Below are 24,232 nucleotides of genomic sequence, written 5' to 3'. Positions count from 1 at the left end.
CCCCCCCCCCAGACGATTGGGTTTTGGAGTCTCGTGCCACTTCCGGAAAGTACCAGGCGCCCATACGCGATGATAGCGTGGTTGTGTTTTAGTGTTTTCCAGGCTCTCTTCTCAGCCCTTGCGGCTCATCGCAGGGAACATGGGAAGGTCGTCGGGGATAGAAAACATGACAAGGAAACTCTCCTTCCTCATTGCACCCCCAACACGCACACAACCACCCACCGAAGTCGTGGAAAATTGGTGGAAAACAACGAGAACACGTTGTGCGCATGCGGCACGTGGATGAATCCTTCGACGAGTCCTTGCTCTCGCTCTGCTCTATCGGTCGGGCAAAGCGTGGGTGGAAACGCTCCAAGAGAGCAGTTCTTCTCCGCGAGTTCTAGCTCCCCCTCCCTACCCCCCGGTGTGTGTTTGACCTTTTGGGGTGTTTTTCCTTAACCGAAGCCGGTAGTATGACGGTTTCGATCGAGAACCGAGACCGAGTGCGGGCTATGCGACTATGCGATGGGGTTGAAAGGCAGATAAGGCACACCCCGGACAACCAACCGATGCCACTCTCGTGGCGTATTATTCCACCCTACATAACCGGAATAGTGTGCTTTTTCCCGCCCAAAAAATCGAAAACCGAATGAGAATAATGGCAGACGGCCGCGGGCGAAGAGCCTGTTATCAACACCCGTTGGTGCGACTTTATTCAACAACCCCCCCCCAGTGCAGGTGCCGGCATTTTACGTTCTGATGAACTATTAGAACCCATAGCTGTGTGTGTTGGGTTTGGTTGAGTGAAAAAAAAACACATTCGTGCGGGCGGACAAGTGTGAAGTGACTTGTTAAAAATATCACATTTATATATTTGTAGCTTAACGGTCACGACCAACCGATTCAAGGATTCACACATTTCGTTACCAGGTAACGAAATCCCGGAGCTTTTACCCACTCCTAGGGAAGACCGTGACTAATGACCCCATGACTTTGCCCATTGAATTGCCTTCGAGTGCGATTGTGGAAGACAATGGAAATGGTGCGAGAAAATCAAAGGATTTAAGCGCAAGAAAAGAAACGTATCCTGGCCTGAACAGGCACTCTCTTTCCAGCAAGCAGGTGGGATGAAGTTGCAAAAAGGGACCTACACACACGAGCACAAAAAGAAGAGCATCAAATGTAGAAGAGCTTTTGGGAAATTCAGATCGATCAGCGTACCTTTCGCGGGTACCTTTTAAAGCAACAGGTAACGAACGAACGAGCTTTGGGCAGCCTCTCGGCAAGACTTTGGTTAGGTCGGAAACTCGCCGTTTGGAGGAAGAACGAACCCAGCTGGAACGTTCTCGGGAACCAAGATCATCCAGAGTAGAATACTGGCGGCAATGATACATGTTCCATCGGTCAAACTAAAACCACCCTCGGGGATCGCGTGATCACGGGAAAGAAGATCATCATTCTGGGGGTTGTTTCAGATGAAGTGGGGATGGTTGGTTTTGAGTGGGGGAGTGATGAAAGAGAAGAACAAAATCTTCTCCTCCGTCACACCTTCCCACTCCTTCTCCTCCTCCTCTTTAAAACCCTCCCACAGGAGAAACAGAGGCAAAAGGCAACGAAAACACACACGAAAAAAAAACACAACAACCTCCACATAAACAGATCACGATGGATGAGGTGAAGGGGTAGGTGGGCTCGTTAAAGCACCCGGCCGAGAATCGGACAACCGCAGAGCCTCCTCCCCCCCCGTCACTACCAACCCTTCCCTCCCACACAAGGGAGCACAGAAACCGGTTCCTGTCTTGGCTTTTCTTTACGAAAATCGCTGGGCATTGAAATCGTTCCTTCGTTCTGGAGGTTCTCCTTCTGCTCCCGCCTCACCGATTGGCCTGTGTGTGTGTGTGTGTGGAAGGGTGTATAAGACGGCGTTTCTTGGGCTTTGCGTTGTGCTTTTCTCTCGTCTTCTCTGTTTTTGGGGTGGATACACCTCGTGGCCCACTCTGCCCACCCGATGCTAAAGCTGCTGGAGAGAACCATACGAGAGTATCTTCTTACGCTGGAGCCCAGTTAAGGGAGGAAAATATTTCACACAAAACCCACCACCACACACCACTGCCACCGCAAAACCACCCTCGGTTGGTTTGGCCCGAAATGAGACGAAAAGAAAGGGTGTGATTGGAACCATGGAAGGCAGGAGAGTCAATCCTCCGGGCTCCGTCGTTCTGCCCTTGCAATCGGGGGGCCCATTATTGTGGGCCTTCCTGTGTCGCCCTTTCCCATCCCCCCTGGCTTCCTGCACGTGTGCCGATCCACCCACCCACCCGCATCGAGGTGGGTTTGACGGAAAAGCATTTTAAATCCACTACAGCCCAACGAACCACCACCATCGCAGTGCCGCGATGGGGCCGGTGGTGTTTTTTATGTAGCCCTTTTCCCACCCAATCACCACGCTGCTTCTGGCCGCTTCGGTCCGTTGGGCATCTCGTGCCGAGGGTCTTAAAGGGGTCCCCCTCGTGTGTGTGTGTCATGGGGCTGGGGATGATTTTTGTTTTCCTTACGTCGTCGTCTCTCCGTCGTTTGTCCACAGGTTTTCCCTCCAGCGAGCGGGAAAGAGTGCGGCCTTCGGGAATGAAGGAGGATCGTAAGAAAATGATGCCCCCTCCAGGGCGAGCTCTCCAGGCCGAGAGAACTGCATAACTGGCGGCCGTAAAAATCACATTTGCCTGGCACATTTACAAAAATAAGCCCTCACTCGAGGAGAGGAGGTTCGTCTTGTGGCTTACGGAACGGGGAGGTGCAGCTTAAACACTTAACTTTGTGGAAGCCAAAGATGGGGCCAAAGAGTTTAAGAGCAACCCAAAGACGGGAGGAAGTGGACAAGTTTTGGTCACTCAGAAAAAGCTCGACTCTCGGGGTTTTGTTTTTGCACCAGAACAGAATGCGAACGGTTATTACGTCAAAAATGCTCAAAAATCGCCTCCGGTCCGAGACCGACTCGAGCACAAAATGGTCAGCTAGCCCCAGAGGGCAGCGAACTGAGCCCCCCCAGAGTTGTGTAAAAAATATGTAAATTCGGAAAAAAAAACGACCATTCGAAAGCATAAAGGAAACCCATCCAACGAGCGCCGAACCCTCTCTCTACATGGGCCGCTGCCGCCGGTAGACCCGGGAGGAAGTAATTTAATTTTCTAAACAAAAGAAAAACATTCATTCTACGCCTAGATACGATCGCCACGGGCCAGAGCGTCCCACCGTGCAGCACACGAGGGCCAAACGCTGCCCCCCCCAAAACCGCCCACAAAGGCGCGAAGGAGCACCACAAAAGGCAGCGCGCGCGATCGCGAAGAATTCGATCTCGCGAGAACACGGACGTGATCGGTCGCATCGTGTGTCTAGGGGTTCTTCTCTGCGATCGTGAGAGCTGGGATTTAGAAAAGATCTGCCCCCTTTTTCGTTTTGTTCGGGAGCTGTGGCTTCCTAAAGGGCCATGAACTTCGGGGTGGGTCGATTCTCGCCAGCACTACACTAGGGAGGGTTAAGGCCACAAGATTTCGCCACACTTCTTCGGCCAGCGCATACGGAGGAGATGGAAAATGCATATCCCTCTGATTGACGATGCATCGCGCCATGGTATGGGTGGTACATTTGCAATTCCGAGTGGGCAATTTCTGACACAAAAATGGTCGGGCTTCTCGCGCGGGTTGTAAAGCAACCATTTGTGCGCACAAACTGCTGCTAAGAGTTGGTCCAAAAAAGGAAAATCCCCAGCGCCAGGCGCTTGGGCTCGTTTTGTGTCGTAATTCGAGAGGTATCGAACGATCTCTCCAACGGTGTTGTCCTTCCTGAACTAGGACACTTCACGCGCGATGCATGCGGATTAAATGCAAAACTATCTCTCTAATTGCTTTATTGGCATCCCTTTTTTCCCGCAAGGGGTCCAGGGTTTTATTTCCAGCATTTTCCCGCCAAGTCAACACAAGCCAGCAGAGGAGGCCCCTTTCGCTTCCCGTCGTAAAAGAATGCAACTTACAGGCAAGATTTACGAGCGGTTGTGTTTTGTCGTCGTCTCTCTTTCCCTATCCTGCTTTCCCTCTTTTAGTCCTTCTTCCCTTCCTCTGACCGGCAACCGGAGGTAGCCCGAAGGACAGAGAAAGGCAACCCACTCGCGTCGTCTCTTGTTTGTTGCCTTCACCGTCGTCATCGCTGGGAACTGACCTTAGTGCAATGATTTCCTAATTTCCCTTCGGCCCGCATGGGAACGAGGGACACCCTTTGCTGCTGCTGCTGCTACGGGAAAAAGGAAACCAAAAAGGCAGACCAACAACAAACGCGTAACATATTGCTGCCATCGCTGGGGTGATGATATCCTTTTCCCTCGGTGTTCGGGGCTATATATAGGGCGCGCTGGACGGATCGTTACCTGCTGGCTGGAGGAATGTTACCCCGGCGCGGAGTGTTGACAAAAAGCAAGAAAAAAAAGGGAAGGATAAAAAAAATACAAACGCGCGGGAAAACAACCAACCGATCGCCATTCATGGAAGGAACCAACGACGGAACAGTCAAACGGCGGTTTTTGGTGATCTTCTTCGCACGATGTGCTTTTTTGTCACCATTTTGTTTAAAGGTCCTGCTTTTTTTTTCTTCGTCGATTTACTCACGAAGAAATGCCATCACCAAATGACCTACTTCTGTTAAGCATATGCAACCCCCTTCAACACACACACGCACACACGTTCGGGAATATGATATGGTACGGTAAATGTGTTTTTTTTCTTTCTCTCATTGTTTCTAATCGTTCTTGAGCGAACGAAAGTGATTCCTCCTCTTTTTGTTGTTGTTTTAAGTGCGCCCTTTTCCGCCCTTTAGAACCGGAATTTGAATTACCTTCGATTCGATATCCGAATCGCGATCGCAACGAACGTCCGGCGGACGCGCGAAATTAAATGCACCCTTGGAAGTGCCCTCGAAGGGAGTAGTGTGCCGTAAAATAGGCCACGACGTCCTTGGCGGCGGTGGTGGCAATGTTTACGGGAGCTCCACCAGCTCCACTACGGCCTCCCAGCCACCCTCCAAAGGACCGTCTAGGGGTGAGGATCGATCGCCCGAAAGGAAAACAATTGCATCGATTGTTCGCGCGGACATTCGTCCCTTCTGGAAGGTTTTTTTCCCCACTTCCTGTGGAGAATGGTGTCGCGGGGGGCAGGACAGGGTTTTTAAATTCAATCCAACACGCGGGATTGATTGTAAATGAAGCAAAAAAAGGGGGGGGGGGGGTGAATACGCACGCACACACACGCAGACATGATGATGGGAGCATTTAAAAAAAGCGCGCGCGATTTTACTCACGAACGATCATGCGTGGTTGCTTGGATGAAAAAGGGGAGCAGCTGCAAATCCCCCCCCCACAGGGAACCGGCTTTACCATCTCTCTCTCTCTCTCTCTCGCACGCGTGTGTGTGTGTGTGTGAATGCTGCCTGAGAAGAACCAGCAGAGAAGGGAGGATGGATAGTAGTAAAAGCCGCCGAATGGGGGTTGGAGGGCGAATTTAAAACCACCCTTCCCATCGCACGGGGTGGCGAATTGGGGAGAAAAAAGGGGGAGACAGGAAATGGCGACGCGAAGAGAAAGACAACACTTCGCGCCGGCAAGTAGAAGAGTGACGTTCTTTTTCTACCCCACAATCCGCTCGCTGTCGGACGCAGAACCAATGATGCGGGATGATGATGATGATGATGATGCTGATGATTATCTTTCGCTCACGCATTCTGCGTGTGTGTGCTCTCGCTCTCGCTCTCGCTAGTGGTGGCGCGAAAATTTTAGCGCGAAACCGCGAAGGATCGATGTAAAGGCCGGAGGAACTCGAGTGTTTCGTTCTCGGCGACATCTGGATGGCGCTCGCTCACGCACCGTTTTCTCTCTCTCTCTCTCTCTCTCTTACATGCGCCGGCTCACCAATCAAGGATTTGTGCGCGGGAATTGTAGGGACGAACAATCCAAGAAAAAAACAGCAAGAAAAACACCATACACACACTCCATGTGACAGCTTAGTTTATTTTGGAAGAATTTCGTATGCGCATGAGAGGCAGAGAGAGAGAGAGAGAAGTGAGTGATGAAAATGAATGATGATGTCCTGCCCTGCTCCTTTCCTTTGCCTCGCTCCCACGATGACGAAAACCACGTGTATGTTGCGATTTTCCATCACCCTTTGATCTACACAGCACGGAGAGCATTAGAAAAGGAGGTGGGAAAAGATGAGGAGTGGGGAGCTCGTGGGGGGGGGGGGGGTTGGTGGTGATGAAAAAAAATTCGCTCTACCCCGGTTCAACACCCCGTGCTGCCCTGGCGCGAATAGAACCGGCTTTTTGGCCTTGAACTGCGCGTGCTTCGGCGTTTTCTCACCATCCAGGCCATCCTCTCCCGGTGGGCAAGTGCCGGCCGGCGAAGAGTGGGGGCATAAGTGAGAAAAGAGGAAGGGGGAGATGGGCGGGGGGGGGCATCTCCCCGTTAACATCCCCCATAACTCGGTTCACAACCGTGACACGGTTCCTGGGAGAGAGAGAGCGCAGTGAAACAATTTTCGCGCACAGAATCTCGAACCACGAGTGAATAAATGATGAAAAAAAAAAGATGGAATCTCGCACACATACACACAAACAAAAGTCACCATTGGCTAGTGCGTGGCCGGTTTGCCAGAAAATGCTGGAGAAATTCCACCGCAAAAAGGACCTCACAAAATAAAAAACCACCAAAGCAGATGTCGAAAGAAGCAGCAAATATCCACACGATCATTGTGAACCATTTGTATTGAGCTTTACGGGCGCGAAACAGCATCCGGGGGGCCCATCTGCTCCGGTCCGATTGTGGCACCATTTTGTAGCACCGAACATTCACCGAGATCTTGGAACAACGGACAATCGGGTGTACTTACACTGTATTTGCTGAGCGCGTCGTGGAAACCGCTACTCATGTCGTCCAGATCGTACATTTTGGTACCGTTGGTTCTTTGTCACCGTTTCCGTTTCCGGTTCCGTTCTCACACTTCGTGTGCACTGTGTGCATGCACGCACGCACGACACGACACAAGACGCACACACACACACACGCGCTGGAACGGACACACCGGGTTGCCGTTGGCAACCGCCGGATTTTGCTGCTGTTTCTGGTGTTGTTTCTGCCTCGCGTTGAACCACTCGCAGGAGCAAGGGTTAATAGGAAAAAGAATAAGCAGAAAATACACTCGCGGCACTGACTGGCGCGATGGCGGGACTAATTTCCGGCGGGTTTTATCTCGTGCGTTGCACTAGCCAAATACTGCACCCATAGCTTATAGGAGGCGCGTCGTTGCGCGGGCGTTCCAACGGGCATGGAAAGGTGGATGAATATGCGTGAACCAGAGGCGGATATCCGCCGATCGCACAACGGGCACCGGAAACGCGGGAAAAGGTTCGAAAACAAAACTAGCACCGAAACGGGACGACGGATCGCGTGCACATGTTACCGGCACAAGGGAAGAAATGGAAATGAAAACAATCAACACACAATTTGGCTGAAACCCACACTGCTAACGCGCGCTGCGCCACACACATTCCGAAGTTGTTCGGGGGAAAAAAAATGGCCTCGTGGTATCTCGCTCTGGCGGATGGTGTACGTATCTTTCTTGCTCGCTTTCACACCATTCGGTGTTTCAAACAAAGCTCTCCGATCCCAATCGTGCTGCTCTTTCTAACGTACTTCGGTGGTGCTATTCCTGTCTCGCTCTGGCAAAACCCCGATCGAAGTTCCATGAAATCCAACAGTTTCGTTGCACACTGGGAGCAACAGCGGACAAAATACTAACTAGTAAGTTGGGACAATAAAATATGTAATATGTAAAGGGTATTTCATAAAACGTTTTATAAATAATTTCATGTTTTTTTTTCATAAAACATAGATAGTTTTTATGAGGCAAAAATGCGACATTTAGTTTTAGGAACATTAACGAACGTTTTCTTTGTGCTCCGTCCCATAGTGTTGATGATTTGTCTCCCTCACGTAGTACCATATGCACAGCTCTCTTTCTGGCATATGAAGACTCCATTCGGGAGGATGATGTGATCCTGGCTGCGTTTTGTTTTGAATGCATCTTCGTATCTTGCTGGTAATCATACCTGCGTTTCTTAATGCATCCTATCTTGGCAATGCAATAACCAAAAAACGAGAATATTGAGTCAGAAGATTGCATATACGCCGGGTATATTTCAAATCGTACAGCTGTCTATTTACATAAAACTGATATACTATTTAAGTTACGCAACTCATGCTCTAGCTAGCTTGTTTTGAATCACTCTACTTCAGGAATGCCATCGCATGTGGTATACTGCATAATCATACATAACCGGAGATTATGATTGCAATATTTGGTCGGTTACATCCCAACCCTTCTGCTGTATTCTCAAAAATCAAGTACAGTTTAATTTGAATTTCAGGCTACATTGAATCAAAGAATATTTCCAGAATCCGCACTGTAGAACTTTGGAATAATTTGCCAATAATAAATCTTTGCAAGCTATGATTTAATCAGATGCTCATCCAAGCAATTTGGTACAAAATGAGATCGTATTCTACTTTTGCTGCGGAGATTATTTAGCATAAATGGCAAAAATATAACTGGATTTAGCTAGAAAGAATGCTATTGTATTTTAATCAAATCAAATTTTATTGTAACGACAAGCCGTTTTTGAATTGAATTAAAATTCGTGTTATTTGCTATAAAGAACCGATTCAACCGGTTTATTCAACTATTACAATTTATAGCTACTGAGGTGTATATAGCAATTCAGAGTGATTCGATATTCTGCTGTTTTGCCAAACAATATTTGATTGAATTTTATGAATATTTATATTATCGTTTTTTACATAATTTGTCATTGATGTTTAATTACAAAACACCCTGAATGAAATTAAATAAAAACGTAATATAAACCATAATTTATTTTAGAGCACAATTTTATAGCACGAATATCCTGTCCCTGCATTGAAGATGAATCTTAAGACAAGGATAATGCAGTTCTGAAAATGCATAAGGCCCAGCACCAGAATGAATATATATCATATTATAAAGAATATGAAACTACGATCAACTTTTTGAATGAATTTGAGAGATTGAAGAAGTCAGAGGCGCGAAAGCAATCATACCGACATACCAAAATCTTGGGCTAAATGAAAAAAAAAAAAGATTAATGCTTGCGATTTTAAATTACCTTCCCCTTGTTAGTTTTCTAATGCAATCTAGAAGAGTAATATTGATGGAAATTGTGGCAATGAAACGACGAAAGGGTGACGATAAGGGCCATCGTTATAATGGTCAGTTGAACGAAACTGCAAAACCTGTAGAACAAAAAACATTTTTGTTTTTTTTTGTGATAATGATAACCTTTTGTTCTACGAAAATAATGATGAAATAGATAGTTGGAATACTAATGTAAAAACCATTAAATTATGTTTATTTGATGAAGTCTAGGTGATCAAATACATGTGTTAAACAGCTCTTGGACTTCTAGGATGCCATTAGGAACGAATGGCTTTTCATCTCCACACACATCCACCTCAGACACGTGTGAGATATCCATGCTTGTAGAAAGGCAACGACTCAAGGTTCGTCAACTGTTTGATTTTCGAGCGTTCCAGAGCCACACTCGGCACCAGATGGCAATTCGAACGTCTGTGGAAGAGAAAAATGAGTATTATACAATGTCCTTTACGCATTCAGCTCCATGCCCTACTTGTGAATTGGTTTTTCCTTCTGGCTCCAAGGCCAGGTTTGTTGAAGTTTGATGATTCGTTCGACTTTCTCGATGCGCGAACGTTCCTCCTCACTAATTTCCGGCTCTTCGTCTTCCTCATCAGACTGTGCGTCAGCATCGTCTTCATCCCGTACTGGTACCGTGTCCAATACCACTGACTCGTCGAACAAGGACTTCAACGTTATCGCGTCCTCTTCCTGCTGTTCATCATCTCCCAATGGTTCTTCCTCGCCTGAGGGTTCCACGTGGATAACGATGTCGGCGCCATGCACATCTTGCGCTTGTCCTTGAGCAGATGTCGCACGAAGAGCCTCTGGGAGCTGTTGCTGCAGCTCGGGAGGCGCAAACTTGGTCAGCGTTTGCGTGAGGAAGCTAAGCGTCGCCTGGATCTGCATCGGGATCACACTGATCTCGTTCAGTTGCTGTTGCATTTGACGCAGCTGTTGCTCCACCGCTAGCACGCTCAGGCTGTCACAGGACTCGCACGATAACGAGCGATGGTCATGCGAGGACACCGAATCGAAGCTCGACCGGCGGCTATCCGGAGAAGAAGGAACTGCCAAACGGGAGAACAACGCAATGAATGGGCGTTATCGGGTCGGGTAGTTTAAAAAATTAAAGAAACGATTTTATTCAACAAACGAACAAATCGAGGTTAAGTACAGTGGTCACAGAGAACGATGGGGCTCTGGCGGTTTCGGTTTCGCTTCGTGTAATACATTGCCTAACGCGCGCGCGTGTGATCTGCTGGAACATCTGCAGAGCCCTCGTAGTCTGCTCATTACTCCTAGAAAGCACTCGCCGACCAACCGATCCGCCTCGGTTAGGCGTCAACACTGACTTCTTCCGGAATCGGTTCTGCTGGAGCCATAGCTTCTTCCGCATACTCAGCCGTCGATCCTTCCTCGGACGTCTCGCTGTCCAGGCGTGGCCTTGGGGCGACCTTCGCCTTCGCCTTGCCCTTGTTCTTCTTCTTCTTCTTAGGCTTCGGAGCCGGCGGGGGTGGCAGGTCCTCTTCGTCCTCCTCCCGCCGAGATCCCGTCGGCAGCGAAAGCATCATACGCTCGATGTGCTTCTGGCGCTCTTCCGGCTTGGCTGCGGTCTCCGTCAGCAACCGGCGAATGTTCGCGATCAGCTGCTGGTGCGGTGCATCCTTGCCGTATAGATCTGGTGGGATCGGAGGTGGTGGCTGCTGCCATACGATCGGATGCCACACCTTGCGCTCTGGAGGCTGTGTCCAGTTTTCTGGACGACAGTTTTTTTCCCGAGCGGCACCGTCCGAGAAACAGTGGGAAAAGCGGGTACAGTAGTTAGTGTGACGGTTGACTGGGTGACTGGGAAACGCATTAGCACATACCACGTTCGTCGTTTTGGACATTGGGAGCGGGTTTGTTAGTGACATCGGCCTTCGGTTGCTCCTCGTTACCTACGAACTTGACCTCGCGCGTTTCCTTTGGTTTGCCCTGCTCTTCAGCTGCTCGGTTTTGCTCGTCGTCTCTAGAAAAGGAATGCAGATCAGATTGGGAAACCATTACGACGAGTTTGCATATGTATGTCTTGTATGCCGACAGTATGTCCTGTGGGTACGCTTATCCCCTATCAACATCGTTTCATGCCATCTCCCAGGTTGCACTCAAGACCCTCCGTTACTGTGCATATTTCAAATGGAAATTCATGTGCTCGTGGCGATTGAGAGCTTGAGGTGAACTTGTACGACGCAATACGCTTCACTTTTGCTCAAATGTCCACCTCCGAGCCCTCGATCGTTCCCCTGGTCGATGGGTGGTACCGATTGCGATCAAAATAGAATCACTTCAACCAAAACACATTAAAACGTCGACCCGTTTGGCGATCGAGGCGCGCTAAGGAAAGATGAAACTGACCCAAGATACTGAAAACTACCCCACCCTTTGCTGCTTTGCTCCTCGTTCGATAAGACGATTGCGCGGTGTCCCATAGCGCACCGTGTCAATTGTTGTTCGCGAGCAAAAGTTCATGTGTGCGAAGTCAAGCCAAGCCTGAGGGGGAAAAAAATCTATTTCGAGTTCGACGGATCCACGGTACGTGGATAACGCCGTCTCGCATATCGCTACGCGCCTCACTATCGTCGAGTTGACGACTTGCTCAGTCGCATCACATTGACAACAGACGTATTGCATAAACAGGTGACAACTGACGTCACGTGATGCGTCCACTGCGTCTACCTGTTGATGTTTGAAAATGCAGGTTCAATGCACGAGTTCCTATACAACCGCTATGATCTCCACCACAGCGTCGAAGCCTGCTGTGGTGGCAACACAGGTGACGTTGTGGCTTCTACATCGTATACCTTTGGAGGTCGAAGTAGGCTTCGATTTTGAAATAGTTCCCTTTACGCCACCTCTATGATCCTACCAACATTTGAATCCCTTGTGATCTTCGAATTTCCCACTGTTGACCTCCTTCCGGGAGCTAGTCTAGCCTGCGATAACTAGGACACCCTGGGGACGCAATTTCGACACCATCCTTTAGTGCACCAGTTCAGTAAGCCGTGTTGTAGTGGATAGCCCGGGGAAGGCCGAACGACACCACGAGCGCAGATGGCCCCCCCACGAGATATTCATGCGATTTACGTTTTCCCGAAAATTTCCGGTTATTTTTATCAGCAAAGTAATCACTCTTCACTCGCGGGCACACTGGGTTTTAACGAACACCGGACGGCTCACAGCTCCCATCGCGAGCTCCCAGTTCGAGTCCGGCTGCTTGTTCGCTTCCCTCGAAGTCCCCGAGCAGCGGATCTGTGGTGAAGGAAACCAAACCCCCAGAACATGACGTGAATTGCTTACTTTGCCACGATCATCTGCAGCTGTTCCCCGGCCTGCTTGATGACGGACTGGGCCGTGGCAAGGCGCATGGCCGAGGCGTCGGCACCGTTGATCTTCAGGATCTGATCGCCCAGTTTCAGGCCCGCCTTTTGGGCCGGGCTGTTCTCGGACACCTGGTTCGGGATGAGAAAACGTTCCCGGATTACTCGCACGGACAGGTCCTCGGTGTCGAAGGGGATGATGTTTCGCTTGAACTTGGGCTGTTTGTAGTAGTCGGGAGCGTCGTCACGTTTATTGTTCGTTCCATTGGAATCCACCACTTGCTGGTCTCCCGCGGGTGCCACCTTGGGCTCGTCCAGTGCCATCCTTGCGGAGCGCTCTGTTAGTGTCGCTGTACTATGCCTAGCTCGCTAGGAGTCGTCCGACAAAAAAAAACAATAATTCGAGATTCCCAACGTCCGTCTGGGAAATCGTTTTCTACTTTGACTGTTTCTACCGTGACAATCGACGTAACACTGAGCCACGGAGATCAGTAGTTTATCCGGGAACCCCCAAAGTTCTCTGTTCAACCGACGGCCGAGTGGTTTTGGTAGATTTAATTTAATTTTTTACATGTTTCAGTTCCGCTCGTGTAGAAATGTTCTCTCAGCTTCTCGTTGGCTGTATTGTACGTGATTTTGAAATTGTGTTAAGCTGGGGCTGCTGGGAATGTACTTCGAAACGGATAGTGTCCGCCTTGGTGTTTGTGATCTCTGTAGGACTATGGTGTCTGCTACGTGAGAGAGTTGAGATGCCCCGATCATAAAGATGGGGTCGGTGGCGTGTAGATCATTCTTCAAGAGCTTGTTTTCGTGCCCATGTAATTCTGGTGACGTCGAAACCCGGCTTGACCACAAACCAGTCCGCCAATTCTCAAAACAATGTGTTGTGGATGGTCAGCTGCGCATAGCACGGGACGAGCGTGCGCACGGAGATCCTTGTGCGCTTGCGCAAGACAGTGACATCGCTCAATCCAACTGTTCGAATGCTAGGTTATGTTTATCGCCAGTTCACCGGTGGCCGTTGGAACGTGCCCGAAGACTGTTGTGCGTTCTGGCGTGGCAGCATGCAATAACAAGTAGATCGCAGACGATCGAGTTCAGCGAACGATGCTGCGACAGCATAGATTCAGTGGTAGTTGGGATCTATTTTTGACCACATCGGTCGAAGCCAGCTTGTGTGGCGCCGCACTTTCCTGTCTCTGCGCCTCTGTGTGCCATCCAATGGAGCGAACTAGCGTAAACGTGTGCACGCTTCCGACCAACTCCCGACCGACAAAACGTGGAAAGATCCGGCCCGACTCACTCACCTGGAAAACGGTAATAGGCATCTCGAAATCGGCCCCACCCGTGATTCGGAATCCCAGCGGGTTATCGCTATTCTCGTTGGTTGCGGAGACCGTTCCATCTCTGGAGGACACCGTCAGTACTGGAATATTGCGCTTCTCAATCACAAATTCAGGCATTTTGCCGATGAAGGATAATGCGGGGAAGACAAGTACACGATGATCTGGTCAATGACAGGTCAGACAGGGCTGCAGTCCTCGTCGTCGTCGCCGTCCTGATGCACACGTAGTAGCGCTAAGGATTACGTAGTCGTGGCCTACTTTTGTGCACTTGTTCGGTGGTACCTATATTTGCAATAAGCCTACAATTGATCTTTTTCACGATCAACGCGTTTCTGGGCGCTTGACTACTTAAACTTTCCCCAACCCTTCACTACCAGCCACTGGAGACTGTTTTCGGAACCAAATCAACTGTAAATTGCACTGATTTTTCGATCCAATGTCGCGGATCAATACACGTTCAATCACTCGATCGGTATCGACACTAACACTGCACGTGCATATGTACGCGCCGGTAGAGCAACAGCATCTGATCTGACTGTGGCGAAGATAAATTTAGTGTGACTGACTCCGTTGATCAGATGCTGCCGGGAAATCGTAGGCACGAAGTATGGGAATGTACTCGGGTCGTTGTCGGCAACGAGTCAAACAAACTCGAGCGGTGATGCGAGGTTTAGGCCGATCAGGCTCGGTTGGAATGCACTAGAACTACACTGCATCAGTTACGGCGAAGCTGGTGCACAATGCAATGTAGTACAGTTCTCATGCGAGCATTTGAACGACAACTGATTCAGTTGAAGGGTGCATTAAAAGGAGGTGTATACACCCCATGTGCCAGTAGGAATACCAATCATAGCGATATAAATTCTGGGAGGTCCTTTTTCGAATATCTTTATTTATTATAATTATTAAACACATTTGTTTTTTGTTTCATTGATTGCTTAAAAGTAATAGTAAAAACAGCATTGCAGCTCTCCTGCCTAGGCATCCGTTGGGCTACTGTCGTCTGGCTCGATCATATCCGTACTGACCTCGCCGAGATCCTTTTCCTGCTCCATCAGCTCGTCGATGTACTGATCTGCCTCGGCATCTGCGCTCGATTTGTCCTGTCCATCTCCCGTTGTGGGCTCCGAGGCATCGGCTTCATTTTGAAGTCGCTTAGCTGCTTCCTCTTCCTGTCGCTTTTTCTGTTCTGCTTCGAACGTGGCGAAGAACTGCTCTTCCTCAGCTCGACGTTCTTCCTCCGCTCGACGAGCCTCATCGACAAGGCGCTGTTCTTCGGCTTTCTTCTCAGCTTCCTCCCGTTCTCGTTTCAAATGCTTTTCGTACTGATCCTCGCTAGCTCGCAGCTTCAGTTCCCGTTCACGTGTATCTTCAGCGACGCTAGGCACCATATAGCAGTTAGATTCCCTGCAATGACAAGCAGTTTGCGTGAGATATTTTATCAGCCTGCGTGTATGCAACTCGCGGCACACATAGCATCGATCGAAGCGTTGATCGCATCCTTGCCAAGTTCCGCATGCCGAGGAAAGTTCACTTACTTGTAGACCACCTTCTTGCGATCATTCCACGGCCACAAACCGTTCCATTTGTCAGGCTGCAAAGTAAAACAATGGTTAACAACATCGATCGCTAATTGCAACTCAAACGCGTTCGACTTTAGTCGCATACTACTCACGTTGCGATTTGCACGGAGACGCGCTTCCCAATCCAGCATTGACCGGTCAGCTTCGTTCACTGAGGAAAAGAAACCATCTTCATCAACGGGTGGGGTAGTGACTATCCTTGCAAAATGCAGGCGGACATTGGATGGGATAGGACATAGACGGGATGATGTACATGAGCGGACAGAGAATGGGCCAGGGTGGAGCTTTTCGAGTATCTGATATGCGTTCGTCTTCGGTCGCCCTGTCTGGCATGGTTGCCCTAATGAGCATGAAGGCGCGATCGCGATAACGTATGAATGCAGACGTTAGCCTGAACCACGAGTACTTACAAGGTTTGAACCAATAGTCTACTGTCATCTCATCTTCACTGTCTTCGTCCACCTCACTGTAAAACCAATAATTAAACGTCAAAACCAATCGTTAACAGACCAGATGAGTCACCCTTTCATACCCGCTAACGAATATCTTCACGGTTCGGCCGGACTCCGCTATCAGTTCCTGTGCCTGCGCAAGGGTTAGCTTCTCCGCGTGGGTCTCGTTGATTTTGGTAATGATGTCGTTCACGCGAATGCCAGCACGCCGGGCTAGTCCTTCACGCTTTACCGAAATCACTGTTAACGGCTCAAACTGATCGATACCACCCGTCACCTCGAAACCCCACAGGTTGTCCACAAATGACATAACCCGCCGGTCGAGCTCAGTCGTTCCCGAAACGCGCACGTGATACTCGCAGTTCTTGAACGACTCGATCGGTGGCAGGGCCATCTCCATGGCGTCTACTTGTACGTCCATTTCGCAGGCTGTTGTTTGTTGGCTGACGGATAGGCTCGTTCCCTTAGGTTGGTTTGTGACGGCTCGAGATCACTTTACACCCACCGGCACCGTTACAGGGATCGGCTGACTGAGCAGTTACAACTAATTGAGAGCAAAGCTTGGCTCGTCACTTTAACCGGACACCACCGTTCGATTGAGTTTGCTGTCGGAGCGTTCGTAATGCTGCATTAAATTATCTTCTGCTCAATGTCAGCCATCGCGCGAGCCACGATCGTTGCTCGGTCGGCCGACCACTTCCCGATAGGGCCGAGCCAAACAAAGTTCGATCGAAACAGGGTGATCGGTTGTGGGGTGTTACCTAATGCATCACGCAGGTGGCGAGAGGATATCGGAGGTCCGGTCTGCGGTGTGCTGTCAAGTCATCAACGTATTTTTAATCAATTTCCGATTGTTTCGCCGCCCACCCGATTAGGCTATTATTAGAGCCGGATTTCCACGTATCGGCGAATAAAACGCTGACGAAATATTGCCCGCCTTTCCGGTACCGGTGCGTGGTTTCCTCGCGCCCGCGTTGCGACGAGTCAGGATGCTGGCTTCCTGGCGAGTTTCCTCCTTATGCCAATGACCGCGGGCCGATCCTTCTGTGCGAAGGCTCGCTGCGGCTAGTGGTCGTTTATCTGGGGCAACATTGTTTATTCGTGGCGCCAGCCAACGCACCCCGTACGTGGGTCCTTCAATCGTACATTCGGAGTAAGGTTGCACGGTTGTTGACAGCTGAATATTTATGTGTGTAAATGCATGTAGATAAAATGGATTGCAAAAGCGAAAGAAAACGAAGGCAAGCCTACAAAGCGAACGAGCCATAATTGTAAACTACCAACAATTAAATGACAAGCAAATAAACTCTGAAATACGGATGCATCGTCGACAAACCGTACGAAACGGGCGGAAAAGAGCATTGTTTTCACATTGTTTCACTTTTCATTTATTGATCGATCGGTAATTTTTTGATAATTGAATAATAATTTCTCAGTTACCTTTAGAAATGAATATATTCCAGTTTATGTACATATGATTTTTTTGATAATTTATTCATAACGACAATCACACCTCAGTCTCCATATTTGTCAATCTTTTGTAGAAATGATCAACGTTTCCGTGATACATCTTTGTTGAAAACCTTTGACCTTTGTCTTTCGACACTCTATTTTCGACAGGAACTCTTCCTTTGTGCTGTTCTGGCCAGTCGCCATTTAGCACGAGTAGTTCACGAGGATAACCTACGAAATTGTAAGGTCGAAGCTCTTTGTTGGCAGTGACGTTCGGGACGCAATGGCAACTTGTTTGTGCTACTCCTTCCGTTTTAGAATACAATAATAAACGCGAACAACAATCGGACACACGTATCGGAAGTGGTTTTATTTTTATTTCACTTATTTACATAGCAATACCAGTCTCTAAATTTACTTCATAATGAGGGGATCCTTTGCCCGATGTTCTATACAATCACGCGAGATAATGAAAGCGGAAACGGTGAACTTTATATGGAGAAGTTGCAGGACCTATCGGTGACCTTTGCGTGACTTTGATCCAGAACCCACGCCTAACGGGGTGTTGAGCATGAATCACGGAACGATGCACAATATAGACGATAGGGAGCAAACGTTGAGCAATGAGGGAAGCTTAATAGTAAGTCATATCTGCAGAGGGAGAAGGACTCAAGGGACCAAGGAGCAGGGACGGACATTCGGGAGGCTTCTTCAGCAGGGTGATGCACACTGTCGTCCCCGGAAGGTAACCCGGAATGATGCCACGTTGTTGCAGTTAGTATAGAGATGAGACCCAGTGATGAGTTGCGAGATGATGCGATTGAGAATCCACCCGGGGCGTTACAAGGAATAAAGTTCAATGAGCGGTCGAAGCCGGTTGGCGAAAGCGTTGCGTTGACGTCGAGACGTGTGCAGGCAAAGAAGATGTGTGCAAAAAGGTCAGTAAGTGTGTGCCGAATTCGATGCCGAACGGTACCAAGTCAGCGGGTCTTCCTCCAACAAGGAGCAAACGAGTGGGAACGTGAACGCGGGAGCGAACACAGGATTCAATTTTGATACAGGAACACCTTCGACTTGCGCGGCTGGAATATGGTTTCGTCTTTCATTACCTTTCGCACATCTTCTTCGGCCACCACCATCTCCGGGCGCAGCTCGATGCCACTCTTCGGGGGGTCCATATCGTGTACCAGCTTGTAGACGTCGCTGTTCCTGATGAAGCTTAGGTCCTTCTCGGGTTTCTGGTACTTGAGGAAGTTCACCCTGCGATGGAGAAACGTAAGTTATGGTCAACAAATCGATGTTCTTCGAGTATTCGGAAACATTATGGTCAGTGAGAGTAGACATGCTGGAGCACAGTGATGGAGTTATGGTAACGCCGATAACGGGTATAAGGATCACACACCAAGGACGACAGATGGTGCGAAAAATGTTACTTACTACGCGCGGAGTTTCACTTGAAAAGCTCACTCTCGAACTTTTCCACCAACAGTTCGCAATTGGAGAACTTCTTCGCTTTGTTCGATGTTCTTCCGAAAAGAGAGAGAGAGAGAGAGAGAGAAACAAATGCACAATGATCGATGATCGAACGTGTCTTATGAACCTGCCGGGCATGACGAGTGATGATCATGCACACCGACCGACGTACCTGTAGACGTGTGGAGATTTCGCCTTTCCATCGGACCAGTAGTAGTTCCAGAACTTTACCTAAAACATAGAATGTGCTGTTAGACAGGAATGATGATGCAGCTAACCCGTGCGAAATGATGATTAGTGAGCAGCCACGTCAAAAACCCGGTTAGTGCACTCGTCCGGTTAAACCCGAACAGCGTTAGTGACAGAAGGGTGGCGTGAGGTGACGAACAGCACCCGGCGCGAGGGTGGACATAAAGCAAAAAAAAAAGGACACATGTGCGCCCAATGAAAATTGTGTGTGTGTGTATGTCGCAGCGGTTACCTGTCGTCGTAACCCAGATGAGGGCTTTCGTAGGATGTGCTACAAAAGAAGAAGAACGACAATGAACGACGCATGATAGACGGCACGTATGATGGCGGCTGGTAATGCGGCGGCTGAAATTGCGATCGAGAGAGCGTGAAAGCGATAGCGACATTTACCCGAGCGTGGTGCCCTGGATCAGCTCCGCCTGCGAGCTGATCACCTCCGCGATGAACTGCTCGTTGAAGGCGTCCTTAGCCGTGCGCCATTTACGTCCACCGGGCAGGAAGATGGGCCGCTCCTGTGGCGTCAGCGGACCAAATGCGCTCGTGGCCTTCTTCTTCTTCTTCACCACCTGCAGCTTGAGCTCGTCCTGGACGGCGGTGCGGATGTCACCGGTGACATTGTGCTGACTCGAGCTGTCGGAATCCTGGCGAAGCGGGACGAAACGCGCATGTGCGAAGGAAAGCAAAACAACACGCCGGGTTTTGTGGAAGAAAGGGTGGGATGGGGTGGGGGGTGGGGGAGCAAAAGGGACGCGAATTCCCGCGTGGGAGTTGAGGGTTGGCAACCGCGATCAAGACCATAGGCGCAGGCGGTCCGATCAGAAACAGAGATGGCATATAAGAAAAGAGAAGATTAATTAGAACACTCGTACAAAGCAAAGCCCTGGAGAAAGGACGAAAGGACGAAATAGTCCTCAGCGACGAAAGGACGAAATCATCCCCTTTCGTCGCACACTACAAAGCCACCAGCGCGCCGTTAGTTCGAAGTACATTTATTACAGTTCCTATTAGACAACGGGTTCGAGCATATAAGTGTCGCTGCTTGAGCTCCATGACGGTGCGTAAAGGATCTCGTGTAGCGAAGTATTCGTGGTTTCTGCCCGCGTCTGTTCGTGTGTCGTATTTCGAGGATGTTGCTGAGTAGAGGTTCGAGGTGTACGTGCAGGCGTATTACGCCCCCACCTCCAGTGGGAGTGGTGCGAGTGTAGGTGCCTCCGTGACGTTCAGGACGTCAGAGATTTCACAGGCCAGTTCCGGTGTCAGACGCAGTGGTAACGTGACGTACTCAACTTCCTCCTCGTCGTCGATGTACACCCGGTAGCGCTGGGACACGATGGCCCACTCGACCGTCTGGTACTTTGGCTTCTTTTCGTGTCGTTCAGGTGTGTCGTTCGTTGCGTGTTGTTCATGGTGTGGTGCGAGTGAGGTGTGTAGTCGCAGGTTAGCATTAAAGGGTTAACAACCAGTGCCCATTGCAATCGGAAGGATACCCCCGGTTCGGTGCCGAGATAGATTGATTGAAGACACACACAGAGAGAGCGAGAGGAATAAAAAAGAGAGAAAGGGAAAGAGAAGTGTTCCGGAAATAAAAATCAAGCACACTTTGAAGGGGGAACACTTTTTTTTGCGAGGCACTCGAGCCGATCAGGTCCGGCGGAAATTGGGAACTGTTGCAGTAGGTTAGCCATCCAAACATTAGGTTAGGATCCACACGATCCACGGAGCAGTTGTAGCCCAAAAAAAAAGGGCAGATCAAGTAGGCCGTGGTTGCACACCTGCCACAGGCCATCACCCCTAACACGCTCACTAACCTTATCGTTTTGGTTCGTCCACTCGATATCGTGTTCGTGCATCCTTTTCTCAAGCTGTTCGAGCTCTTCCACCGTGTACTGGATGTGTTCGCCTTCGTCGACGGATGAGGACTGCTCGGCACCGCTGCTATCCGCGCGGCTAAACTCGCTCACCTCGAACGTTTCGGACACCTCGGGCACGATGGCCGATTCCGCGGTGTCCTCGCTCGCTTTTGGCTCCGCCTCTGCAAATACGTAAGGTCAAACACTTTCACTCAATGTCGATCAACACTCTCGGTGATCGATGCTCGATGTTGGGTCGAGTCCTCTACTCGGTGTGTGCGCACGATCGCGCGCCCGCTCTTGGCAGCCACGATCGAGGGCACTCTCTGTGGCATTGCACAATGGCAAACTAGCCTTCAACGTATCCTTCATGGCTCTCGTTTGCGTCACGTTCTCGTCCTTGCTGTCACGTTGTGTGATGATCGTTGCAAAATGGCGTTCGACGTGCGTCAAAGCTGGAAGATGATCCTGAAACACCGGCGCACACACAAGCACACAGAAACACACATAGTACACTGATCGCGACTATACCTTCCGGTCGGGGTGAGATGCTCTTGGACTTGCGTTTAGGAGCCGCCAGTGCAGTCAACTGCTCAGTTAGTGCTGCTATCGTGGCCTGGATCGTGAGGGGCAACGCCGACAGCGCTTCCAGCTGCTTCTGTACATTCTGCAGCTGCTCACGGAACTCCTCCGAGGGTTCCTCTTCGCTTGGGCTCTGTGTGGGCTCAGCCTCTGCATCACCTGCAGTAGAAGTGCGGTTAGCGTTCATCTCGAGGTCCTCTTCTTCTTCACCACCGCGGACAACACCGTCCGGGCACTCGGGACACTCGGGGCAGGGACAGGGACAGTGGATCGGATGGCCAGGAGAATCGAGGTTACCTGTGCTTGGCTCACCCTGCCCTCCACCGCTCGGTTCCTCCACGAGCGTCTTGATCGTCTCCACCTCCGCCTCCTGGCGTTCGCTCAGGTACTCGTCGTACATTGGTATCGGTTCCGCTTCCGGTTCGGGTTCCTTGAATTGGTTTGCAGTTGGGTGGAGGTGGTTTGTTTTTGCAGTTCGAACACACACACACACAGCTCAGCTCAGCTCACGGTAGCGATCACGAACAGTGCGGTCCACCGTGGGGCCAGCAGCCGCTTATATGTCGTTCGCTTCCGGTGCACCTGTTCGGCGCAGACACTTACCGGCGATTTCGGTGGCTTGTAGTCGGGGGCAATTTTCGGTTTCGGTTGCTTCACAATTCGTACCTGGTAGCGCTCGGTTGGGGGGTTCCGTTCGAGCTTCCGTTCCTCGGGTGTCTTCGGGGCTGGCCGCTGGGGTCGCTGCAGGAAGGTTGTCCACTTCTTGTCATCACTTTCCTCGCTCTGCACCAGCTCGCTGTTGAGTGTCTTGAACACCTCACTCTGCTTGAACACACCCGCCGTCGGGATCATCTTGTTGAAGTTGACGCTGTGTGGTGATCGACACGATCAGCAACCCGCCATGATGGGGATGGGGATGGGTGTTGGGGACATAAACCTACCCGATCACGTTGTGTTGCTTGAGAACCTCGGCCTCACCCGAGAGAACCTCGGCTATCTGTTCGTCGGTGATCGGCACTTCGGGGACACTTTGTTCGTCGAGCTGATGCTGCTCTTGCGACTGACTTGTCATGTTCGGTGTCCAGAACGGTTTCGGCGAGGTGTTGATGTACTCCACCTCACCTGATGGGGTCTTCTCCTTGATGAGGCGTTGCGATGGCGTTACTTCGCGCGCCCTACCATGACAATGTGAAGCAGACAGGTCGTCTCAATGGCGGTGAATACCAGCACCAGAAGACCTTGTGCGCGCGAGATACTAACCTTAAAATGCCGAGCACAAACTGGTTGCCTGCGCAAGCCAACAGCTGGTGGGCGTCGTAGTAGGACATGTTGCTGGTAGGTATGTCGTTGATGCGCACCACTACGTCCCCCATGTGCATACCGACGTCTTCGGCGATGCTTCCGGGTAGGATCTGCAAGTTTAGCGCGAACAGGATTTACGGTTGGTGCGAAAAGAAGCAAATCAAACCGTGGAAATAGACAGCACCGACGATCTGGGCGGCCTATCATAGGCCTGACATTTTCAGTTTCGGCGAACGCTATTTTTATCGGTAGCCCACCAATCGAATCGAATCGAATCGATCGATCGAGAAGCTAGATGCCTTCGGTTTAGTTTTCATGTTTTGAGGTTAACCACAACGTCCGTTAGGAGGAAAATTTTGCGAATGCACTAACGCAATGTGCTAGATAACGAAACCGACACATCTATCGTGGGCGATGTAACGTTCGTCACCCACCGATCGCAGCAGAAAGGCATGAGAAGTCACAAACGTTACGTAACGCATCTCGCGCAGTGGTTGTCAGGACCAGCGGGGTTTTTTTTTCAACATCCATATGATTGTACTTTAAGCACTGATCACAGAAAAGAACAGAAATCATGCGAAAACTCACTTTAACTACCGTTAGGGGAACATCAAAGTCGGCTCCACCAACGAGCTTGAATCCGAACGGGGTCGTATTGTCGTATCGGGAGAAGTTTAAATCCAACACCATTTTGAAGCTGCTGCTTGTATGCTTTTGACCACTGATATGAAATACCTAGAAACGTGCTCTTGATGCACCGTTGCGTCACTATAGTCAACTTGGGTTAAACTTTCTAACTGTCTTTGTCCACCGGGTTTGGTGCTTTCTATTCGAGAACCACTCCGACCGATCGCTGCCAGGGAAATGTGGCGACGAACGACGAACGACAAAGCGCGATTGCATCCTCAGGTCTCATGCATCGTGTCGTGATTCACTTTCGCACGATCAGATGATCGTATGGCGCAATTGTCGCCATCCAGTTGCCGTTGTTTACCGTCGCGTGTGTCATAGAGATCCCGGCAGAAGAGATCTGAACAGGTAGCACGAGACGATGCATTGATGCTGCTAAAGTGGGTAGTTTAATTTTGAACCACGCCACATCAGCAAATTTGTTGATTGATTCTTTTTCTTCCTTGGTGGCTTGCTATTTATTCAAAAACGCAATTAAATTGAGCACGTGCTACGGTACAAACAAACAACGTTGTATTGATAGACAAATTTGAATACAGGCGAACGGAATGATGGAGAGACCGTGTAGGACTAAAATAAGAGACTACCAGAATTGAAACATAGATTAGAATATAGTTTAACGCGAATAGTGAGTTTGTTTAGATAATAG

General features: G+C 49.8%; 4 protein-coding genes across 4 annotated transcripts; all 4 read right to left on the bottom strand.

Moving 5' to 3' along the window:
* Positions 1-9,562: 9,562 nt before the first annotated feature.
* Positions 9,563-10,268, bottom strand: LOC128721146 (uncharacterized). The gene is made up of 2 exons (XM_053814868.1): positions 9,739-10,268; positions 9,563-9,677 (listed from the first exon to the last, which is right to left on the bottom strand). The coding sequence occupies exons 1-2, from the start codon at positions 10,188-10,190 to the stop codon at positions 9,563-9,565; spliced, it is 567 nt and encodes a 188-aa protein (XP_053670843.1). The 5' UTR covers positions 10,191-10,268.
* Positions 10,269-10,365: 97 nt separating this feature from the next.
* On the bottom strand, positions 10,366-13,053 carry LOC128731520 (membrane-associated guanylate kinase, WW and PDZ domain-containing protein 1-like). The gene is made up of 3 exons (XM_053824646.1): positions 12,585-13,053; positions 11,117-11,256; positions 10,366-11,004 (listed from the first exon to the last, which is right to left on the bottom strand). Exons 1-3 carry the CDS (start codon positions 12,926-12,928, stop codon positions 10,583-10,585), a joined length of 906 nt encoding a protein of 301 aa, XP_053680621.1. The 5' UTR covers positions 12,929-13,053; the 3' UTR covers positions 10,366-10,582.
* Positions 13,054-14,927: 1,874 nt separating this feature from the next.
* Positions 14,928-16,406, bottom strand: LOC128720729 (uncharacterized). Its single transcript, XM_053814422.1, has 5 exons — positions 16,066-16,406; positions 15,944-15,999; positions 15,626-15,702; positions 15,489-15,544; positions 14,928-15,357 (listed from the first exon to the last, which is right to left on the bottom strand). The coding sequence occupies exons 1-5, from the start codon at positions 16,404-16,406 to the stop codon at positions 14,928-14,930; spliced, it is 960 nt and encodes a 319-aa protein (XP_053670397.1).
* Positions 16,407-18,483: 2,077 nt separating this feature from the next.
* LOC128730463 (A-kinase anchor protein 12) lies at positions 18,484-23,756 on the bottom strand. Its single transcript, XM_053823509.1, has 10 exons — positions 23,482-23,756; positions 22,852-23,003; positions 22,533-22,766; positions 22,195-22,459; positions 21,889-22,021; positions 21,541-21,750; positions 20,968-21,191; positions 19,550-19,800; positions 19,392-19,430; positions 18,484-18,697 (listed from the first exon to the last, which is right to left on the bottom strand). Exons 1-10 carry the CDS (start codon positions 23,581-23,583, stop codon positions 18,484-18,486), a joined length of 1,824 nt encoding a protein of 607 aa, XP_053679484.1. The 5' UTR covers positions 23,584-23,756.
* Between the last annotated feature and the right edge of the window lie 476 nt (positions 23,757-24,232).

The sequence above is a fragment of the Anopheles nili genome, chromosome 2, assembly GCF_943737925.1.
Source record: "Anopheles nili chromosome 2, idAnoNiliSN_F5_01, whole genome shotgun sequence".
In the NCBI taxonomy this organism is placed as follows: domain Eukaryota; kingdom Metazoa; phylum Arthropoda; class Insecta; order Diptera; family Culicidae; genus Anopheles; species Anopheles nili.
This window is presented reverse-complemented; position numbering and strand designations above follow the sequence as displayed.